Source organism: Telmatherina bonti (genome assembly GCF_933228915.1).
Source record: "Telmatherina bonti genome assembly, chromosome: 12".
Classification (NCBI taxonomy): Eukaryota; Metazoa; Chordata; class Actinopteri; order Atheriniformes; family Telmatherinidae; genus Telmatherina; species Telmatherina bonti.
The window spans coordinates 1,316,079-1,336,221 of NC_136610.1; the positions used below are offsets into that span (position 1 = coordinate 1,316,079).

A 20,143-nucleotide genomic window follows, 5' to 3' on the forward strand; every position below is an offset into this window, starting at 1 on the left:
GTCAGACCTACGATGGCGACCAATCAGGACATTGTCAGACCTACGATGAAGACCGATTGGGACGTTGTCAGACCTACGATGGCGACCAATTGGGACGTTATCAGACCTACGATGACAACCAATCGGGACGTTGTCAGACCTACGATGACAACAAATCGGGATGCTGTCGGACCTACGATGACGACCGATCGGGACGTTGTCATATCTACGATGACGATCGATCGGGACGTTGTCAGACCTACGATAACAACAAATCGGGACGTTGTCAGACCTACGATGACGACCGATCGGAACGTTGTCAGAAATACGATGACAACCGATCGGGACATCGTCAGGCCTACGATGAAGACCGATCTGGACCTTGTCAGAAATACGAAGACAACCGATCGGGACATTGTCAGACCTAGGATAACAACCAATCAGGACGTTGTCAGACCTACGATGACGACCGATCGGAACGTTGTCAGAAATACGATGACAACCAATCGGGACATCGTCAGACCTACGATGAAGACCGATCTGGACCTTGTCAGAAATACGAAGACAACCGATCGGGACGTTGTCAGACCTATGATGAAGACCGATCGGGACGTTGTCAGACCTACGATGACAACCGATCAGGACATTGTCAGACCTACGATGACGACTGATCGGGACATTATCAGACCTACGATGAAGACCGATCTGGACGTTGTCAGAAATACGATGACAACCAATCGGGACGTTGTCAGACCTACAAAGACAACAAATCGGGACGTTGTCAGACCTACGATGGCGACCAATTGGGACGTTGTCAGACCTACGATGACGACCGATCGGGACGTTGTCAGACCTACGATGACAACCAATCGGGACGTTGTCAGACCTACGATGAAGACCGATCGGGACATTGTCAGACCTAGGATGACAACCGATCGGGACGTTGTCAGACCTACGATGACGACCGATCGGGAAGTTGTCAGACCTACGATGAAGACCGATCTGGACGTTGTCAGAAATACGATGACAACCAATCAGGACGTTGTCAGACCTACGATGACGACCGATTGGGACGTTGTCAGACCTACGATGACAACCAATCGTGACGTTGTCAGACCTACGATGACAAAAAATCGGGGCGCTGTCGGACCTACGATGACGACCGATCAGGACGTTGTCAGACCTACGATGACAACCGATCGGGACGTTGTCAGACCTACGATGAAGACCGATCTGGACGTTGTCAGAAATACCATGACAACCAATTGGGACGTTGTCAGACCTACGATGAAGACCAATCGGGACATTGTCAGACCTACGATGAAGACCGATCTGGACGTTGTCAGAAATACGATGACAACCAATCGGGACATCGTCAGACCTACGATGAAGACCGATCTGGACCTTGTCAGAAATACGAAGACAACCGATCGGGACATTGTCAGACCTAGGATGACAACCGATCGGGACGTTGTCAGACCTACGATGGCGACCAATCAGGACATTGTCAGACCTACGATGAAGACCGATTGGGACGTTGTCAGACCTACGATGGCGACCAATTGGGACGTTATCAGACCTACGATGACAACCAATCGGGACGTTGTCAGACCTACGATGACAACAAATCGGGACGCTGTCGGACCTACGATGACGACCGATCGGGACGTTGTCATATCTACGATGACGATCGATCGGGACGTTGTCAGACCTACGATGAGAACAAATCGGGACGTTGTCAGACCTACGATGACGACCGATCGGAACGTTGTCAGAAATATGATGACAACCGATCGGGACATCGTCAGGCCTACGATGAAGACCGATCTGGACCTTGTCAGAAATACGAAGACAACCGATCGGGACATTGTCAGACCTAGGATGACAACCAATCGCGACGTTGTCAGACCTACGATGACGACCGATCGGAACGTTGTCAGAAATACCATGACAACCAATCGGGACATCGTCAGACCTACGATGAAGACCAATCTGGACCTTGTCAGAAATACGAAGACAACCGATCGGGACATTGTCAGACCTAGGATGACAACCGATCGGGACGTTGTCAGACCTACGATGGCGACCAATCAGGACATTGTCAGACCTACGATGAAGACCGATTGGGACGTTGTCAGACCTACGATGGCGACCAACTGGGACGTTATCAGACCTACGATGACGACCGATCGGGACGTTGTCACACCTACGATGACGACCAATCGGGACGTTGTCAGACCTACGATGACAACCAATCAGGACGTTGTCAGACCTACGATGACGACCGATTGGGACGTTGTCAGACCTACGATGACAACCAATCGTGACGTTGTCAGACCTACGATGACAAAAAATCGGGGCGCTGTCGGGCCTACGTTGACGACCGATCGGGACGTTGTCAGAAATATGATGACGATCGATCTGGAAGTTGTCAGAAATACGATGACAACCAATCGGGACGTTGTCAGACCTACGATGACGACCGATCGGAACGTTGTCAGAAATACGATGACAACCGATCGGGACGTTGTCAGACCTACAATGGCGACCGATTGGGACATTGTCAGACCTACGATGAAGACCGATCTGGACGTTGTCAGAAATACGATGACAACCAATTGGGACGTTGTCAGACCTATGATGACAACCAATCGGGACGTTGTCAGAAATACGATGACAACCAATCAGGACATTGTCAGACCTACGATGACAACCGATCGGGACGTTGTCAGACCTATGATGAAGACCGATCGGGACGTTGTCAGACCTACGATGACAACCGATCAGGACATTGTCAGACCTACGATGACGACTGATCGGGACATTATCAGACCTACGATGAAGACCGATCTGGACGTTGTCAGAAATACGATGACAACCAATCGGGACGTTGTCAGACCTACAAAGACAACAAATCGGGACGTTGTCAGACCTACGATGGCGACCAATTGGGACGTTGTCAGACCTACGATGACGACCGATCGGGACGTTGTCAGACCTACGATGACAACCAATCGGGACGTTGTCAGACCTACGATGAAGACCGATCGGGACATTGTCAGACCTAGGATGACAACCGATCGGGACGTTGTCAGACCTACGATGACGACCGATCGGGAAGTTGTCAGACCTACGATGAAGACCGATCTGGACGTTGTCAGAAATACGATGACAACCAATCAGGACGTTGTCAGACCTACGATGACGACCGATTGGGACGTTGTCAGACCTACGATGACAACCAATCGTGACGTTGTCAGACCTACGATGACAAAAAATCGGGGCGCTGTCGGACCTACGATGACGACCGATCAGGACGTTGTCAGACCTACGATGACAACCGATCGGGACGTTGTCAGACCTACGATGAAGACCGATCTGGACGTTGTCAGAAATACCATGACAACCAATTGGGACGTTGTCAGACCTACGATGAAGACCAATCGGGACATTGTCAGACCTACGATGAAGACCGATCTGGACGTTGTCAGAAATACGATGACAACCAATCGGGACATTGTCAGACCTACGATGAAGACCGATCTGGACCTTGTCAGAAATACGAAGACAACCGATCGGGACATTGTCAGACCTAGGATGACAACCGATCGGGACGTTGTCAGACCTACGATGGCGACCAATCAGGACATTGTCAGACCTACGATGAAGACCGATTGGGACGTTGTCAGACCTACGATGGCGACCAATTGGGACGTTATCAGACCTACGATGACAACCAATCGGGACGTTGTCAGACCTACGATGACAACAAATCGGGACGCTGTCGGACCTACGATGACGACCGATCGGGACGTTGTCATATCTACGATGACGATCGATCGGGACGTTGTCAGACCTACGATGAGAACAAATCGGGACGTTGTCAGACCTACGATGACGACCGATCGGAACGTTGTCAGAAATATGATGACAACCGATCGGGACATCGTCAGGCCTACGATGAAGACCGATCTGGACCTTGTCAGAAATACGAAGACAACCGATCGGGACATTGTCAGACCTAGGATGACAACCAATCGGGACGTTGTCAGACCTACGATGACGACCGATCGGAACGTTGTCAGAAATACCATGACAACCAATCGGGACATCGTCAGACCTACGATGAAGACCGATCTGGACCTTGTCAGAAATACGAAGACAACCGATCGGGACATTGTCAGACCTAGGATGACAACCGATCGGGACGTTGTCAGACCTACGATGGCGACCAATCAGGACATTGTCAGACCTACGATGAAGACCGATTGGGACGTTGTCAGACCTACGATGGCGACCAACTGGGACGTTATCAGACCTACGATGACAACCAATCGGGACGTTGTCAGACCTACGATGACAACAAATCGGGACGCTGTCGGACCTACGATGACGACCGATCGGGACGTTGTCATATCTACGATGACAACCAATCGGGACGTTGTCAGACCTACGATGACAACAAATCGGGACGTTGTCAGACCTAGGATGACGACCGATCGGGACGTTGTCAGAAATACGATGACGATCGATCTGGACGTTGTCAGAAATACGATGACAACCAATCGGGACGTTGTCAGACCTGCGATGACGACCGATCGGAACGTTGTCAGAAATATGATGACAACCGATCGGGACGTTGTCAGACCTACAATGGCGACCGATCAGGACATTGTCAGACCTACAATGGCGACCGATCGGGACGTTGTCAGACCTAGGATGACGACCGATCTGGACGTTGTCAGAAATACGATGACAACCGATCGGGACGTTGTCAGACCTACGATGGCGACCGATCAGGACATTGTCAGACCTACGATGAAGACCGATCTGGACGTTGTCAGAAATACGATGACAACCAATCAGGACGTTGTCAGACCTACGATGACGACCGATTGGGACGTTGTCAGACCTACGATGACAACCAATCGTGACGTTGTCAGACCTACGATGACAAAAAATCGGGGCGCTGTCGGACCTACGATGACGACCGATCGGGACGTTGTCATATCTACGATGACGATCGATCGGGACGTTGTCAGACCTACGATGACAACAAATCGGGACGTTGTCAGACCTACGATGACGACCGATCGGAACGTTGTCAGACCTACGATGACAACAAATCGGGACGTTGTCAGACCTACGATGACGATCGATCTGGACGTTGTCAGAAACACGATGACGACCGATCGGAACGTTGTCAGACCTAGGATGACAACCAATCGGAACGTTGTCAGAAATACGATGACAACCAATCGGGACATCGTCAGACCTACGATGAAGACCGATCTGGACCTTGTCAGAAATACGAAGACAACCGATCGGGACATTGTCAGACCTAGGATGACAACCGATCGGGACGTTGTCAGACCTACGATGGCGACCAATCAGGACATTGTCAGACCTACGATGAAGACCGATTGGGACGTTGTCAGACCTACGATGGCGACCAATTGGGACGTTATCAGACCTACGATGACAACCAATCGGGACGTTGTCAGACCTACGATGACAACAAATCGGGACGCTGTCGGACCTACGATGACGACCGATCGGGACGTTGTCATATCTACGATGACGATCGATCGGGACGTTGTCAGACCTACGATGACAACAAATCGGGACGTTGTCAGACCTACGATGACGACCGATCGGGACGTTGTCAGAAATACGATGACGATCGATCTGGACGTTGTCAGAAATACGATGACAACCAATCGGGACGTTGTCAGACCTACGATGAAGACCGATCTGGACGTTGTCAGAAATACGATGACAACCGATCGGGACGTTGTCAGACCTACGATGGCGACCGATCAGGACATTGTCAGACCTACGATGAAGACCGATCTGGACGTTGTCAGAAATACGATGACAACCAATCAGGACGTTGTCAGACCTACGATGACGACCGATTGGGACGTTGTCAGACCTACGATGAAGACCGATCTGGACGTTGTCAGAAATACCATGACAACCAATTGGGACGTTGTCAGACCTACGATGAAGACCAATCGGGACATTGTCAGACCTACGATGAAGACCGATCTGGACGTTGTCAGAAATACGATGACAACCAATCGGGACATCGTCAGACCTACGATGAAGACCGATCTGGACCTTGTCAGAAATACGAAGACAACCGATCGGGACATTGTCAGACCTAGGATGACAACCGATCGGGACGTTGTCAGACCTACGATGGCGACCAATCAGGACATTGTCAGACCTACGATGAAGACCGATTGGGACGTTGTCAGACCTACGATGGCGACCAATTGGGACGTTATCAGACCTACGATGACAACCAATCGGGACGTTGTCAGACCTACGATGACAACAAATCGGGACGCTGTCGGACCTACGATGACGACCGATCGGGACGTTGTCAGACCTACGATGAGAACAAATCGGGACGTTGTCAGACCTACGATGACGACCGATCGGAACGTTGTCAGAAATATGATGACAACCGATCGGGACATCGTCAGGCCTACGATGAAGACCGATCTGGACCTTGTCAGAAATACGAAGACAACCGATCGGGACATTGTCAGACCTAGGATGACAACCAATCGGGACGTTGTCAGACCTACGATGACGACCGATCGGAACGTTGTCAGAAATACCATGACAACCAATCGGGACATCGTCAGACCTACGATGAAGACCGATCTGGACCTTGTCAGAAATACGAAGACAACCGATCGGGACATTGTCAGACCTAGGATGACAACCGATCGGGACGTTGTCAGACCTACGATGGCGACCAATCAGGACATTGTCAGACCTACGATGAAGACCGATTGGGACGTTGTCAGACCTACGATGGCGACCAACTGGGACGTTATCAGACCTACGATGACAACCAATCGGGACGTTGTCAGACCTACGATGACAACAAATCGGGACGCTGTCGGACCTACGATGACGACCGATCGGGACGTTGTCATATCTACGATGACAACCAATCGGGACGTTGTCAGACCTACGATGACAACAAATCGGGACGTTGTCAGACCTAGGATGACGACCGATCGGGACGTTGTCAGAAATACGATGACGATCGATCTGGACGTTGTCAGAAATACGATGACAACCAATCGGGACGTTGTCAGACCTGCGATGACGACCGATCGGAACGTTGTCAGAAATATGATGACAACCGATCGGGACGTTGTCAGACCTACAATGGCGACCGATCAGGACATTGTCAGACCTACAATGGCGACCGATCGGGACGTTGTCAGACCTAGGATGACGACCGATCTGGACGTTGTCAGAAATACGATGACAACCGATCGGGACGTTGTCAGACCTACGATGGCGACCGATCAGGACATTGTCAGACCTACGATGAAGACCGATCTGGACGTTGTCAGAAATACGATGACAACCAATCAGGACGTTGTCAGACCTACGATGACGACCGATTGGGACGTTGTCAGACCTACGATGACAACCAATCGTGACGTTGTCAGACCTACGATGACAAAAAATCGGGGCGCTGTCGGACCTACGATGACGACCGATCGGGACGTTGTCATATCTACGATGACGATCGATCGGGACGTGGTCAGACCTACGATGACAACAAATCGGGACGTTGTCAGACCTACGATGACGACCGATCGGAACGTTGTCAGACCTACGATGACAACAAATCGGGACGTTGTCAGACCTACGATGACGATCGATCTGGACGTTGTCAGAAACACGATGACGACCGATCGGAACGTTGTCAGACCTAGGATGACAACCAATCGGGACGTGGTCAGACCTACGATGACGACCGATCGGAACGTTGTCAGAAATACGATGACAACCAATCGGGACATCGTCAGACCTACGATGAAGACCGATCTGGACCTTGTCAGAAATACGAAGACAACCGATCGGGACATTGTCAGACCTAGGATGACAACCGATCGGGACGTTGTCAGACCTACGATGGCGACCAATCAGGACATTGTCAGACCTACGATGAAGACCGATTGGGACGTTGTCAGACCTACGATGGCGACCAATTGGGACGTTATCAGACCTACGATGACAACCAATCGGGACGTTGTCAGACCTACGATGACAACAAATCGGGACGCTGTCGGACCTACGATGACGACCGATCGGGACGTTGTCATATCTACGATGACGATCGATCGGGACGTTGTCAGACCTACGATGACAACAAATCGGGACGTTGTCAGACCTACGATGACGACCGATCGGGACGTTGTCAGAAATACGATGACGATCGATCTGGACGTTGTCAGAAATACGATGACAACCAATCGGGACGTTGTCAGACCTACGATGAAGACCGATCTGGACGTTGTCAGAAATACGATGACAACCGATCGGGACGTTGTCAGACCTACGATGGCGACCGATCAGGACATTGTCAGACCTACGATGAAGACCGATCTGGACGTTGTCAGAAATACGATGACAACCAATCAGGACGTTGTCAGACCTACGATGACGACCGATTGGGACGTTGTCAGACCTACGATGACAACCAATCGTGACGTTGTCAGACCTACGATGACAAAAAATCGGGGCGCCGTCGGACCTACGATGACGACCGATCGGGACGTTGTCATATCTACGATGACGATCGATCGGGACGTTGTCAGACCTACGATGACAACAAATCGGGACGTTGTCAGACCTACGATGACGACCGATCGGGACATTGTCAGAAATATGATGACGATCGATCTGGACGTTGTCAGAAATACGATGACAACCAATCGGGACGTTGTCAGACCTACGATGACGACCGATCGGAACGTTGTCAGAAATATGATGACAACCGATCGGGACATCGTCAGACCTACGATGAAGACCGATCTGGACCTTAGTCAGAAATACGAAGACAACCGATCGGGACATTGTCAGACCTAGGATGACAACCAATCGGGACGTTGTCAGACCTACGATGACGACCGATCGGAACGTTGTCAGAAATACCATGACAACCAATCGGGACATCGTCAGACCTACGATGAAGACCGATCTGGACCTTGTCAGAAATACGAAGACAACCGATCGGGACATTGTCAGACCTAGGATGACAACCGATCGGGACGTTGTCAGACCTACGATGGCGACCAATCAGGACATTGTCAGACCTACGATGACGATCGATCGGGACGTTGTCAGACCTACGATGACAACAAATCGGGACGTTGTCAGACCTACGATGACGACCGATCGGAACGTTGTCAGACCTACGATGACAACAAATCGGGACGTTGTCAGACCTACGATGACGATCGATCTGGACGTTGTCAGAAACACGATGACGACCGATCGGAACGTTGTCAGACCTAGGATGACAACCAATCGGGACGTGGTCAGACCTACGATGACGACCGATCGGAACGTTGTCAGAAATACGATGACAACCAATCGGGACATCGTCAGACCTACGATGAAGACCGATCTGGACCTTGTCAGAAATACGAAGACAACCGATCGGGACATTGTCAGACCTAGGATGACAACCGATCGGGACGTTGTCAGACCTACGATGGCGACCAATCAGGACATTGTCAGACCTACGATGAAGACCGATTGGGACGTTGTCAGACCTACGATGGCGACCAATTGGGACGTTATCAGACCTACGATGACAACCAATCGGGACGTTGTCAGACCTACGATGACAACAAATCGGGACGCTGTCGGACCTACGATGACGACCGATCGGGACGTTGTCATATCTACGATGACGATCGATCGGGACGTTGTCAGACCTACGATGACAACAAATCGGGACGTTGTCAGACCTACGATGACGACCGATCGGGACGTTGTCAGAAATACGATGACGATCGATCTGGACGTTGTCAGAAATACGATGACAACCAATCGGGACGTTGTCAGACCTACGATGAAGACCGATCTGGACGTTGTCAGAAATACGATGACAACCGATCGGGACGTTGTCAGACCTACGATGGCGACCGATCAGGACATTGTCAGACCTACGATGAAGACCGATCTGGACGTTGTCAGAAATACGATGACAACCAATCAGGACGTTGTCAGACCTACGATGACGACCGATTGGGACGTTGTCAGACCTACGATGACAACCAATCGTGACGTTGTCAGACCTACGATGACAAAAAATCGGGGCGCCGTCGGACCTACGATGACGACCGATCGGGACGTTGTCATATCTACGATGACGATCGATCGGGACGTTGTCAGACCTACGATGACAACAAATCGGGACGTTGTCAGACCTACGATGACGACCGATCGGGACATTGTCAGAAATATGATGACGATCGATCTGGACGTTGTCAGAAATACGATGACAACCAATCGGGACGTTGTCAGACCTACGATGATGACCGATCGGAACGTTGTCAGAAATATGATGACAACCGATCGGGACATCGTCAGACCTACGATGAAGACCGATCTGGACCTTAGTCAGAAATACGAAGACAACCGATCGGGACATTGTCAGACCTAGGATGACAACCAATCGGGACGTTGTCAGACCTACGATGACGACCGATCGGAACGTTGTCAGAAATACCATGACAACCAATCGGGACATCGTCAGACCTACGATGAAGACCGATCTGGACCTTGTCAGAAATACGAAGACAACCGATCGGGACATTGTCAGACCTAGGATGACAACCGATCGGGACGTTGTCAGACCTACGATGGCGACCAATCAGGACATTGTCAGACCTACGATGAAGACCGATTGGGACGTTGTCAGACCTACGATGGCGACCAATTGGGACGTTATCAGACCTACGATGACAACCAATCGGGACGTTGTCAGACCTACGATGACAACAAATCGGGACGCTGTCGGACCTACGATGACGACCGATCGGGACGTTGTCATATCTACGATGACGATCGATCGGGACGTTGTCAGACCTACGATGACAACAAATCGGGACGTTGTCAGACCTACGATGACGACCGATCGGGACGTTGTCAGACCTACGATGGCGACCAATTGGGACGTTGTCAGACCTATGATGATGATGACCGATCGGGACGTTGTCAGAACTACGATGACGACCGATTGGGACGTTGTCAGACCTACGATGACGACTGATCGGGACGTTGTCAGATCTACAATGACAACCGATCGGGACGTTTTCAGACCTACGATGAAGACCGATCTGGACGTTGTCAGAAATACGATGAAAACCAATCGGGACGTTGTCAGACCTACGATGACGACCGATCGGGACGTTGTCAGAAATACGATGACAACCGATCGGGACGTTGTCACACCTACAATGACAACCAATCGGGACGTTGTCAGACCTATGATGAAGACCGATCGGGACATTGTCAGACCTACGATGAAGACCGATCTGGACATTGTCAGAAATACGATGAAGACCGATCTGGATGTTGTCAGAAATACGATGACAACCAATCGGGACGTTGTCAGACCTACGATGACGACCGATCGGGATGTTATCAGATCTACGATGACGACCAATCGGGACGCTGTCAGAGCTATGATGACAACCAATCGGGACGTTGTCAGACCTACGATGACGACCAGTCGGGACGCTGTCAGATCTACGATGACACTGGTATGGAGCTGATGCCCATACCAGTGACTTCACACTAGACGATCTGCCCCAGTAAAAGCCCTCAACCCCCTTTACTGCATCCTATAATAATTTCCATAACTGTAATTAACCAAAAAGGTGACAAATGTGTATAAAGTCAGCAGCAAAATAAAATATGGACAACAGGAGTTATTGACCGTCTGTTGTGGAATCTAAACATCACATCCTTTGCAGGTAGTTGTGTCTGTTTGTGGATCCTGGACTTTGCTCTGTGGGGTTTGTGGTGTGTTTATACACACACACTGTTGCCGCTGTTAGTTCTGTGTATTTTGTATTTTGTGTTATAAATTGCAATAAATTTAGCCTCTTCTTACTAGCACCTTCAATTCCATTTGCTATATTGTAATTTTTACGTACTACTTTGCAAAACAACATAATAAATTATGATGATTTTCAGGGTGAGGAGGAACCTGCTGTGTTAACAGTTACTTCCTGGTTCACTTGAAGCTGAAATACTGGATTTCATCATAGCTTTTTGGGATAATAAAGTTTGAGTCTTGTGAAAGGTGATGATAAAAGGTGATGATGAAAGATGCTGTGTTTAGGGGATGGGAGGGGCCAGGGGTATTTCCTATTTACTGCCACCCTGTGGTGGGTTGTGGAGGCAGCAGTTTTGTGGTTTTGCTCACTACCTGGTGTTTGCCACCTGGTTTTGGGCAGAATCGCCTTGAAATCTTACATACTCTGCATTTAAGAAAAAATAAATGAATTAATCATTACTAAATACATATTGGGACCTGTGGCAATGAAACAAACATACTGAACCAACACAAACCTCTTATTATGTTAGCTGTAACAGGCAAGAGACTACCATCCATGTGTAACTTCAGGTCTTACCAAACTGCTGGTGTTGGTCTGGACAGCGTCTCTGATGCTCACTATCCGAGCCTGGGGGTTCAGCAGAGATCCATACTTGCGCCATTCAACTTCAAAATGACGTGACAGAGGTATGCTGCAGCCCAGAGAGTCCTGCAAGATGACCATGTGGTTCACTTAAGCCTCATGATGCAACAGCAAACATCAACCTTCTGCTTAACAAGTTAGTGTGGTTTGTCAACTATCAACCTGACAGCCTGCAACATGTACAGCTGCTTACAGATCTTACTGGTAGTGCTGGTTAAGATTGGACGAGGATTGTTACTAATATTAATGTTGATGTTAATCAGCGTGAATATGATTCACTGCTGCTGGAAGTTGCAAAAGAGCATTCCTATCCTAATAGCAAAACAATTTAACGCTTCTGCCAAGGTGCAGATAGGAGCTCTGCTGGTGTAGAGGTAAATGAGTGGGATGGTCATGAGGTGAAACCCTGATGCTGCATCTTGATAAATCAAGTCAGATAGTTGTGCTGCTTCTCCAGATGCAGATCATACTGCTGATGCAATATGATTTCAGTCATTCGGTATCGTTCAGTAAAAGGGCATTCACAGTCGCCCGATCGCGCAAATAAACTCAGCCTTGTGAAAGTCCTTCAAAGGACGTTGAAAAAATATTAGCTTGGCGATTGGCCAGTTTTTTCATAATGAGCTGAAAACTGTTCTAACAGGGTTCAGAGCTCTGCACCGGTTCCCAGTGTCCGGTTCGTCTCAGTCTCATCTCAGTTCTTTCCTGCAAAAAGTTTGGCACACCATTCCTCCTACACCTTTTGTCTCACTTCAATTATTCGCTTTTTCTAACATTTAAACTTTTGAAGTTTTTCAAGCTTTTGTCAAATTTTCAAATCTGTTCCTGTGATTGGAGAAAACAGAAATTCAGCTCAGGGATTGGTCACCAATGTGCGCCGGTACACAAGTACGCATATACAAGGCACAGGTTCAAACCCAGCATCTAACATTGTGCGCAGTTATGGCATGTCAGTTGTTGCACACAGTGCTGCATGCTGTTCCATCAAAGGTCCTCACTTCAGCTGTGCTTCAATAGGCAACAGTTGCAAACTCTGCAGTTCAAGTGTCTGGAATGTGCACAAATAAAATGAAATGTGTTTGTTGTAAGGTCTATGTCTCCAAAAGTTGTACAAATAATACAAATTTTTAATACAAAGTTAAAAAATAAACTTGAGAAATCACAGTTCAGCGTTAAATTTTTGTTACAATACTTAAAATAAAACAAATGAAATGAAACAAAATTGTTCACTTTGAACAATAAGTCTTGAACTGATTACATAAGCAATTTTGAATGAGTTTTTGCAATGATGAATGCAGTGTCACTACTGACTTCAGAATTCTTGTTGTTTTTACAAACTATTCAAAATAGTCCACATCTTTATTCAATCCTGCTGATAACACAGTGGTGGAAGTTTCAAAAAGGCATTCCCATTCCCGTCTTCATGCTGCTTATCCGGGGTCGGGTCGCGGGGGCAGCAGCCTAAGCAGGGAAGCCCAGACTTCCCTCTCCCCAGCCACATTTGCCAACTCTGCGGGGGGATCCCGAGGCGTTCCCAGGCCAGCTGAGAGATATAATCCCTCCAGCGTGTCCTGGGTCTTCCCCGGGGTCTCCTCCCCGAGGGACGTGCCTGGAACACCTCAACAGGGAGGTCCAGGAGGCATCCTGACCAGATGCCCGAGCCACCTCAACTGGTTCCTCTCGATGCGGAGGAGCAGCGGCTCTACTCTGATCTCCTCCCGGATGACCGAGCTCCTCACCCTATCTCTAAGGGAGAGCCCGGCCACCCTGCGGAGGAAACTCATTTCAGCCGCCTGTATACGAGATCTCCTTCTTTTGGTCACGACCCACAGCTCATGACCATAGGTGAGGGTAGGAACGTAGATCGACTGGTAAATCGAGAGCTTCGCCTTCTGGCTCAGCTCCTTCTTCACCACGACAGATCGGCGCAGACTCCACATTACTGCAGACGCCGCACTGATCCGTCGGTCCATCCCATGCTCCATCCTTCCCTCACTCGTGAACAAGACCCCGAGATATTTAAACTCCTCCACCTGAGGCAGGACCTGACTCCCGACCCGGAGAGGGCAATCCACCCTATTCCGGCTGAGGACCATGGTCTCAGATTTGGAGGTGCTGATTCTCATCCCAGCCGCTTCACACTCGGCTGCGAATCGCTCAAGCGAGAGCTGGAGATCACGACCAGACGAAGCCAACAGGACCACATCATCTGCAAAAAGCAGGGACCCAATCCTGAGGCCACCAAGCCGGATCCCCTCAACACCTCGGCTGCACCTAGAAATTCTGTCCATATAAGTTATGAACAGAATCGATGATAAAGGGCAGCCTTGGCGGAGTCCAACCCTCACTGGAAACTAATCCGACTTACTACCAGCAATGCGGACCAAGCTCTGACACCTGTCGTACAGGGACCGGACAGTTCGTACAAGGACGTCCGGTACCCCATACTCCCAGAGTACCCCCCACAGGAGCCCCCGGGGGACACCGTCGAACGCCTTCTCCAGGTCCACAAAGCACATGTAGACTGGTTGGGCAAACTCCCATGTCCCCTCCAGGACCCCAAAGAGGGTATAGAGCTGGTCCACTGCTCCGTGACCAGGACGAAAACCACACTGCTCCTCCTCAATCCGAGATTCGACTATCCGGCAGACCCTCCTCTCCAGGACCCCTGAATAGACCTTACCAGGGAGGCTGAGGAGTGTGATTCCCCTGTAATTGAAACACACCCTTCGGTCCCCCTTCTTAAAAAGGGGGACCACCACCCCAGTCTGCCAGTCCAGAGGCACTGCCCCCGATGTCCACGCGATGCTGCAGAGGCGTGTCAGCCAGGACAGCCCCACAGCATCCAGAGCCTTAAGGAACTCCGGGCGGATCTTATCCACCCCCGGGGCCTTGCCGCCAAGGAGCTTTTTAACCACCTCAGCGACTTCAGCCCCAGAGATAGGAGAGTCCACCCCTGAGTCCACCAGCTCTGCTCCCTCATGGGAAGACGTGTTGGTAGGATTGAGGAGGTCTTCGAAGTATTCCTTCCACCGACCCACAACGTCCCGAGCTGAGGTCAGCAGCACCCCATCTCCACTGTACACAGTATTGATGGAGCACTGCTTCCCCCTCCTGAGCCGCCGGATGGTGATTCTGGTCACGGCTTCGAGGTGACCAGAATCACCTCGAAGCCGTCTGGAAGTCTTTCTCCATGGCCTCGCCGAACTCCTCCCATGCCCGAGTTTTTGCCTTGGCGACAGCCGAAGCCGCATGCTGCTTAGCCTGTCGGTACCCATCAGCTGCCTCCAGAGTCCCACAGGCCAAGAAGGCCGATAGGACTCCTTCTTCAGCTTGACGGTTTGCCTCACTGTTGGTGTCCACCAACCAGTCCTGGGATTACCGCCACGACAGGCACCAACGACCTTACAACCACAGCTCCGGCTGGCCGCCTCAGCAATAGAGACACGGAACACAGCCCATTCGGACTCAATGTCCCCCGCCTCACTCGGGACATGGTTGAAGCTCTGCTGAAGGTGGGAGTTGAAGCTCGCTCTGACGGGGGACTCAGCCAGACGTTCCCAGCAGACCCTCACAACACGTTTGGGCCTGCCAGATCTGACCGGCTTCCTCCCCCACCATCTGAGCCAACTCACCACCAGGTGGTGATCAGTTGAAGCTCCGCCCCCCTCTTCACCCGAGTGTCCAAGGCATGTGGCCGCAGGTCCGACGATACGACTACAAAATCGATCATCGAACTGCGGCCCAGGGAATCCTGATGCCAGGTGCACATATGGCCACTCTTATGTTGGAACATGGTGTTCGTTGTGGACAATCCATGATGAGCACAAAACTCCAATAACAAAACACCATTTGGGTTCAGAGGGGGGGGAGACCATATCTCCCAATCACTCCCCTCCAGGTCTCACTGTCATTGCCCACGTGAGCATTGAAGTCCCCCAGCAGAACAATGGAGTCCCCAGAAGGAGCACCCTCCAGCACTCCCTCCAAGGACTCCAGAAAGGGTGGGTACTCTGAACTGCTGTTCGGTGCATAAGCACAGACAACAGCCAGGACCCGTCCCCCCACCCGGAGGCGGAGGGAAACTACCCTTTCATCCACCGGGGTAAACCCCAACGTGCAGGCACCAAGCTGGGGACTGATGAGAATGCCCACACCTGCTCGGCGCCTCTCACCATGAGCAACTCCAGAGTGGAAGATGGTCCAGCCCCTCTCGAGGGTTCTGGTTCCAGAGCCCAAGCCATGCGTCGAGGTGAGTCCAACTATATCTAGCCGGAATCGCTCAACCTCGTGCACAAGCTCAGGCTCCTTCCCCACCAGAGAGGTGACGTTCCACGTCCCTAGAGCCAGCTTCTGCAGCCGGGGATCCGACCGCCAGGGTCCCCGCCTCTTGCTGCCGCCCAGCTCACATTGCACCTGACCCCTACGGCTCCTCCAGATGGTGAGCTCACGGGAGGTGGGGCCCTTGTAACCCTTTTGGGCTGAGCCCGACCGGGCCCCATGGGCAAAGGCCTGACCACCAGACGCTCGCTCTCGTACCCCACCTCCAGGCCTGGCTCCAGAGGGGGGTCCCGGTGACCCGCGTCCGGGCAAGGGAACATTCATGCCCAGGTTTGTCGTCGTCATAGAGGTCAAGCATTCCCATTCCAATGGCAAAATATTGCAATGCTTCTAATAGCTTGCAGGTAAGAGCTGTTGCTGTAGTTAAATGCAAAAGGCTGTGGTTCAGAAGTTCACGGGTTCAATACGAGATGCTGCAGCTTAACAAATAATGTCAGAAGGTTATTGTGGTCTTCTCCAAGTGGTGAAGCTAATACAATTTAATTTCAATTATTGAGCATAATTAAGTAATAATGCATTCACAGTTGCTGTTCTTTCAATAACAGCACATTTTATAGTTATTATTATTCTGCCAAATTTCGGCACCCATTCCTCTTTGACTGTTTGTGTCACTTCAGCCATTCAAATATTAAACTCTTCATTCAGCAGAATTATGCTATGAATTTGTCATGGTAAACTTTTGTACATTTTGAGTTATTCTGCATTTTAAAAAAAAACAAAACAGGCTTGTGATTGGATAAAAGCCCGTCAAACCAAATGCTGTGGACAATAAAAAATTCAGCTCAGACATTTGTCAGTTTGTACATAACGAGCTGCAAACTACTTCAACAGGGTTTAGAGGTCCGCACCCGTTTCCAGTGTCTGGTACATTGCAGTCCTAACTTTGGAGTAACAGCAAGCTTTAACCTTGATCTGTCCTGCTTGAAAGCTATTCAGTTTGACATAAATTCATGGTGGAACTTTACTTCTATTGAAGCTGCTTCCATTCACACTGTGTCAAATTACTTGATTTCACGCATCGCTTCCAGCAATAAATGCTGCACCCCTGCTCGCAGCTGGAATGTGTTACCACTAATTTCAGAGACATCTTCAGCTTTTTTGCATTACTCATCAGTATTTAAACATTATTGCATTCACACTTGCTGCTATGTAATAGCAACATTACTAGATTATATAGTTATAATTTTTTCACTATTAAGTATAAGATACAGCAAAACATCATTATATTATATTTATATTATATTATACACTACTCAAAAAATAAAGGGAACACCTAAAAAACACGATGTAACTCCAAGTCAACCAGACTTCTGTGAAATGGAACTGTCCACTTAGGAAGCAACACTGATTGACAATCAGTTCCACCTGCTGTTGTGCAAATGGAACAGACAACAGGTGGAAATTAGAGGCAACTGGCAAGACACACCCAATAAAGGAGTGGTTATGCAGGTGGAGACCACAGACCACTTCTCAGTTCCGATGCTTTCTGGCTGATGTTTTGGTCTGAATGCTGGAGGTGCTTTCACTCTAGTGGTAGCATGAGACGGAGTCTACAACCCACACAAGTGGCTCAGGTAGTGCAGCTCATCCAGGATGGCACATCAATGCCAGCTGTGGCAAGAAGGTTTGCTGTGTCTGTCAGCGTAGTGTCCAGAGCATGGAGGCGCTACCAGGAGACAGGCCAGTACATCAGGAGACGTGGAGGAGGCCGTGGGAGGACAACAACCCAGCAGCAGGACCGCTACCTCCTTCTTTGTGCAAGGAGGAACAGGAGGAGCACTGCCAGAGCCCTGCAGAATGAGCTCCAGCAGGACACAAATGTGCATGTGTCTGCTCCAACAGTCAGAAACAGACTCCATGAGGGTGGTATGAGGACCCGACGTCCACAGGTGGGGGTTGTGCTTCCAGCCCAACACCGTGCAGGACGTTTGGCGTTTGCCAGAGAAACACCAAGATTGGTAAATTCTCCACTGGCGCCCTGAGCTCTTCACAGATGGAAGCAGGTTCACACTGAGCACATGTGGCAGACGTGACAGAGTCTGGAGACGCCGTGGAGAACGTTCTGCTGCCTGCAACATCCTCCAGCAGGACCGGTTTGGCAGTGGGTCAGTAATAGTGTGGGGGGGCATTTCTTTGGAGGGCAGCACAGCCCTCCATGTGCTCGCCAGAGGTAGCCTGACTGCCATTAGGTACCGAGATGAGATCCTCAGACCCCTTGTGGGACCATATGCTGGTGCGGTTGGCCCTGGGTTCCTCCTAATGCAAGACAATGCTAGACCTCATGTGGCTGGAGTGTGTCAGCAGTTCCTGCAACACCAAGGCATTGATGTTATGGACCGGCCCGCCCGTTCCCCAGACCTGGATCCAGCTGAGAACATCTGGGACATCATGTCTCGCTCCATCCACCAACGCCAAGTTGCACCACAGACTGTCCAGGAGTTGGCGGATGCTTTAGTCCAGGTCTGGGAGGAGATCCCTCAGGAGAACATCCACCGCCTCATCAGGAGCATGCCCAGGCGTTGTAGGGAGGTCATACAGGCACGCGGAGGCCACACACACTACTGAGCCTCATTCTGACTTGTTTAAAGGACATTACATCAAAGTTGGATCAGCCTGTAGTGTGTTTTTCCACTTTCATTTGGAGTAGAACTCCAAATCCAGACCTCCATGGGTTGATATGTTTGGTTTTCATTGATAATTTTTGTGATTTTGTTGTCAGCACATTCTGCTATGGAAAGAACAAAGTATTTAATAAAAATATTTAATTCATTCAGAGCTACAACGTGGTACTTTAGTGTTCCCTTTAGTTTTCTGAGCAGTGTATGTATATTATATTATAGAGTGAACTGCAGTCACAGCACACTCATCACACACACAACCCATCACACAGTCTTGTTGTCATGGCCCCATATTCACACCCACCCGTGGACTGAACATTAAAACTCCGCTATGCTGCAACATGTGCGTTAAATCTACGCCAGTCCCTTCAGAGGTTAATTTTGCGCTTGTCTCTGTGTGGTCCTGTGATGGACCAACAACCTGTCCGACAACCTTTACTGGTTCAGAAAAAGGATGGATATGTTCTGACATGTAGATCGATTTTAAATGTGATTTTCTTCTCCTGAGTGTTTTACTGTGTGCCTTGGCCGAAAGCTGGTGAAGACATTTCATTGTGCTTTGCAAGAGAGTGTTGATGATGACACTACTTGGGATGACTGACGGTTTGAGTCCTGACCTGCAAACTCTGGAAACAGGAACTTCCTGAACCCCTGAATCGCTGAAGC

General features: G+C 50.0%; 1 protein-coding gene across 2 annotated transcripts in view; it reads right to left on the bottom strand.

Annotated features, from left to right (window-relative positions):
* The window catches only part of tctn1 (tectonic family member 1), an 86,349-nt gene that overhangs the window by 25,189 nt on the left and 41,017 nt on the right, over window positions 1-20,143 (bottom strand). For both annotated transcript variants that reach the window (XM_079249646.1, XM_079249647.1), the window contains one exon: window positions 12,453-12,584. In XM_079249646.1, the coding sequence (XP_079105772.1) occupies window positions 12,453-12,584 (132 nt within the window). The remainder of the gene's footprint in view (window positions 1-12,452; window positions 12,585-20,143) is intronic.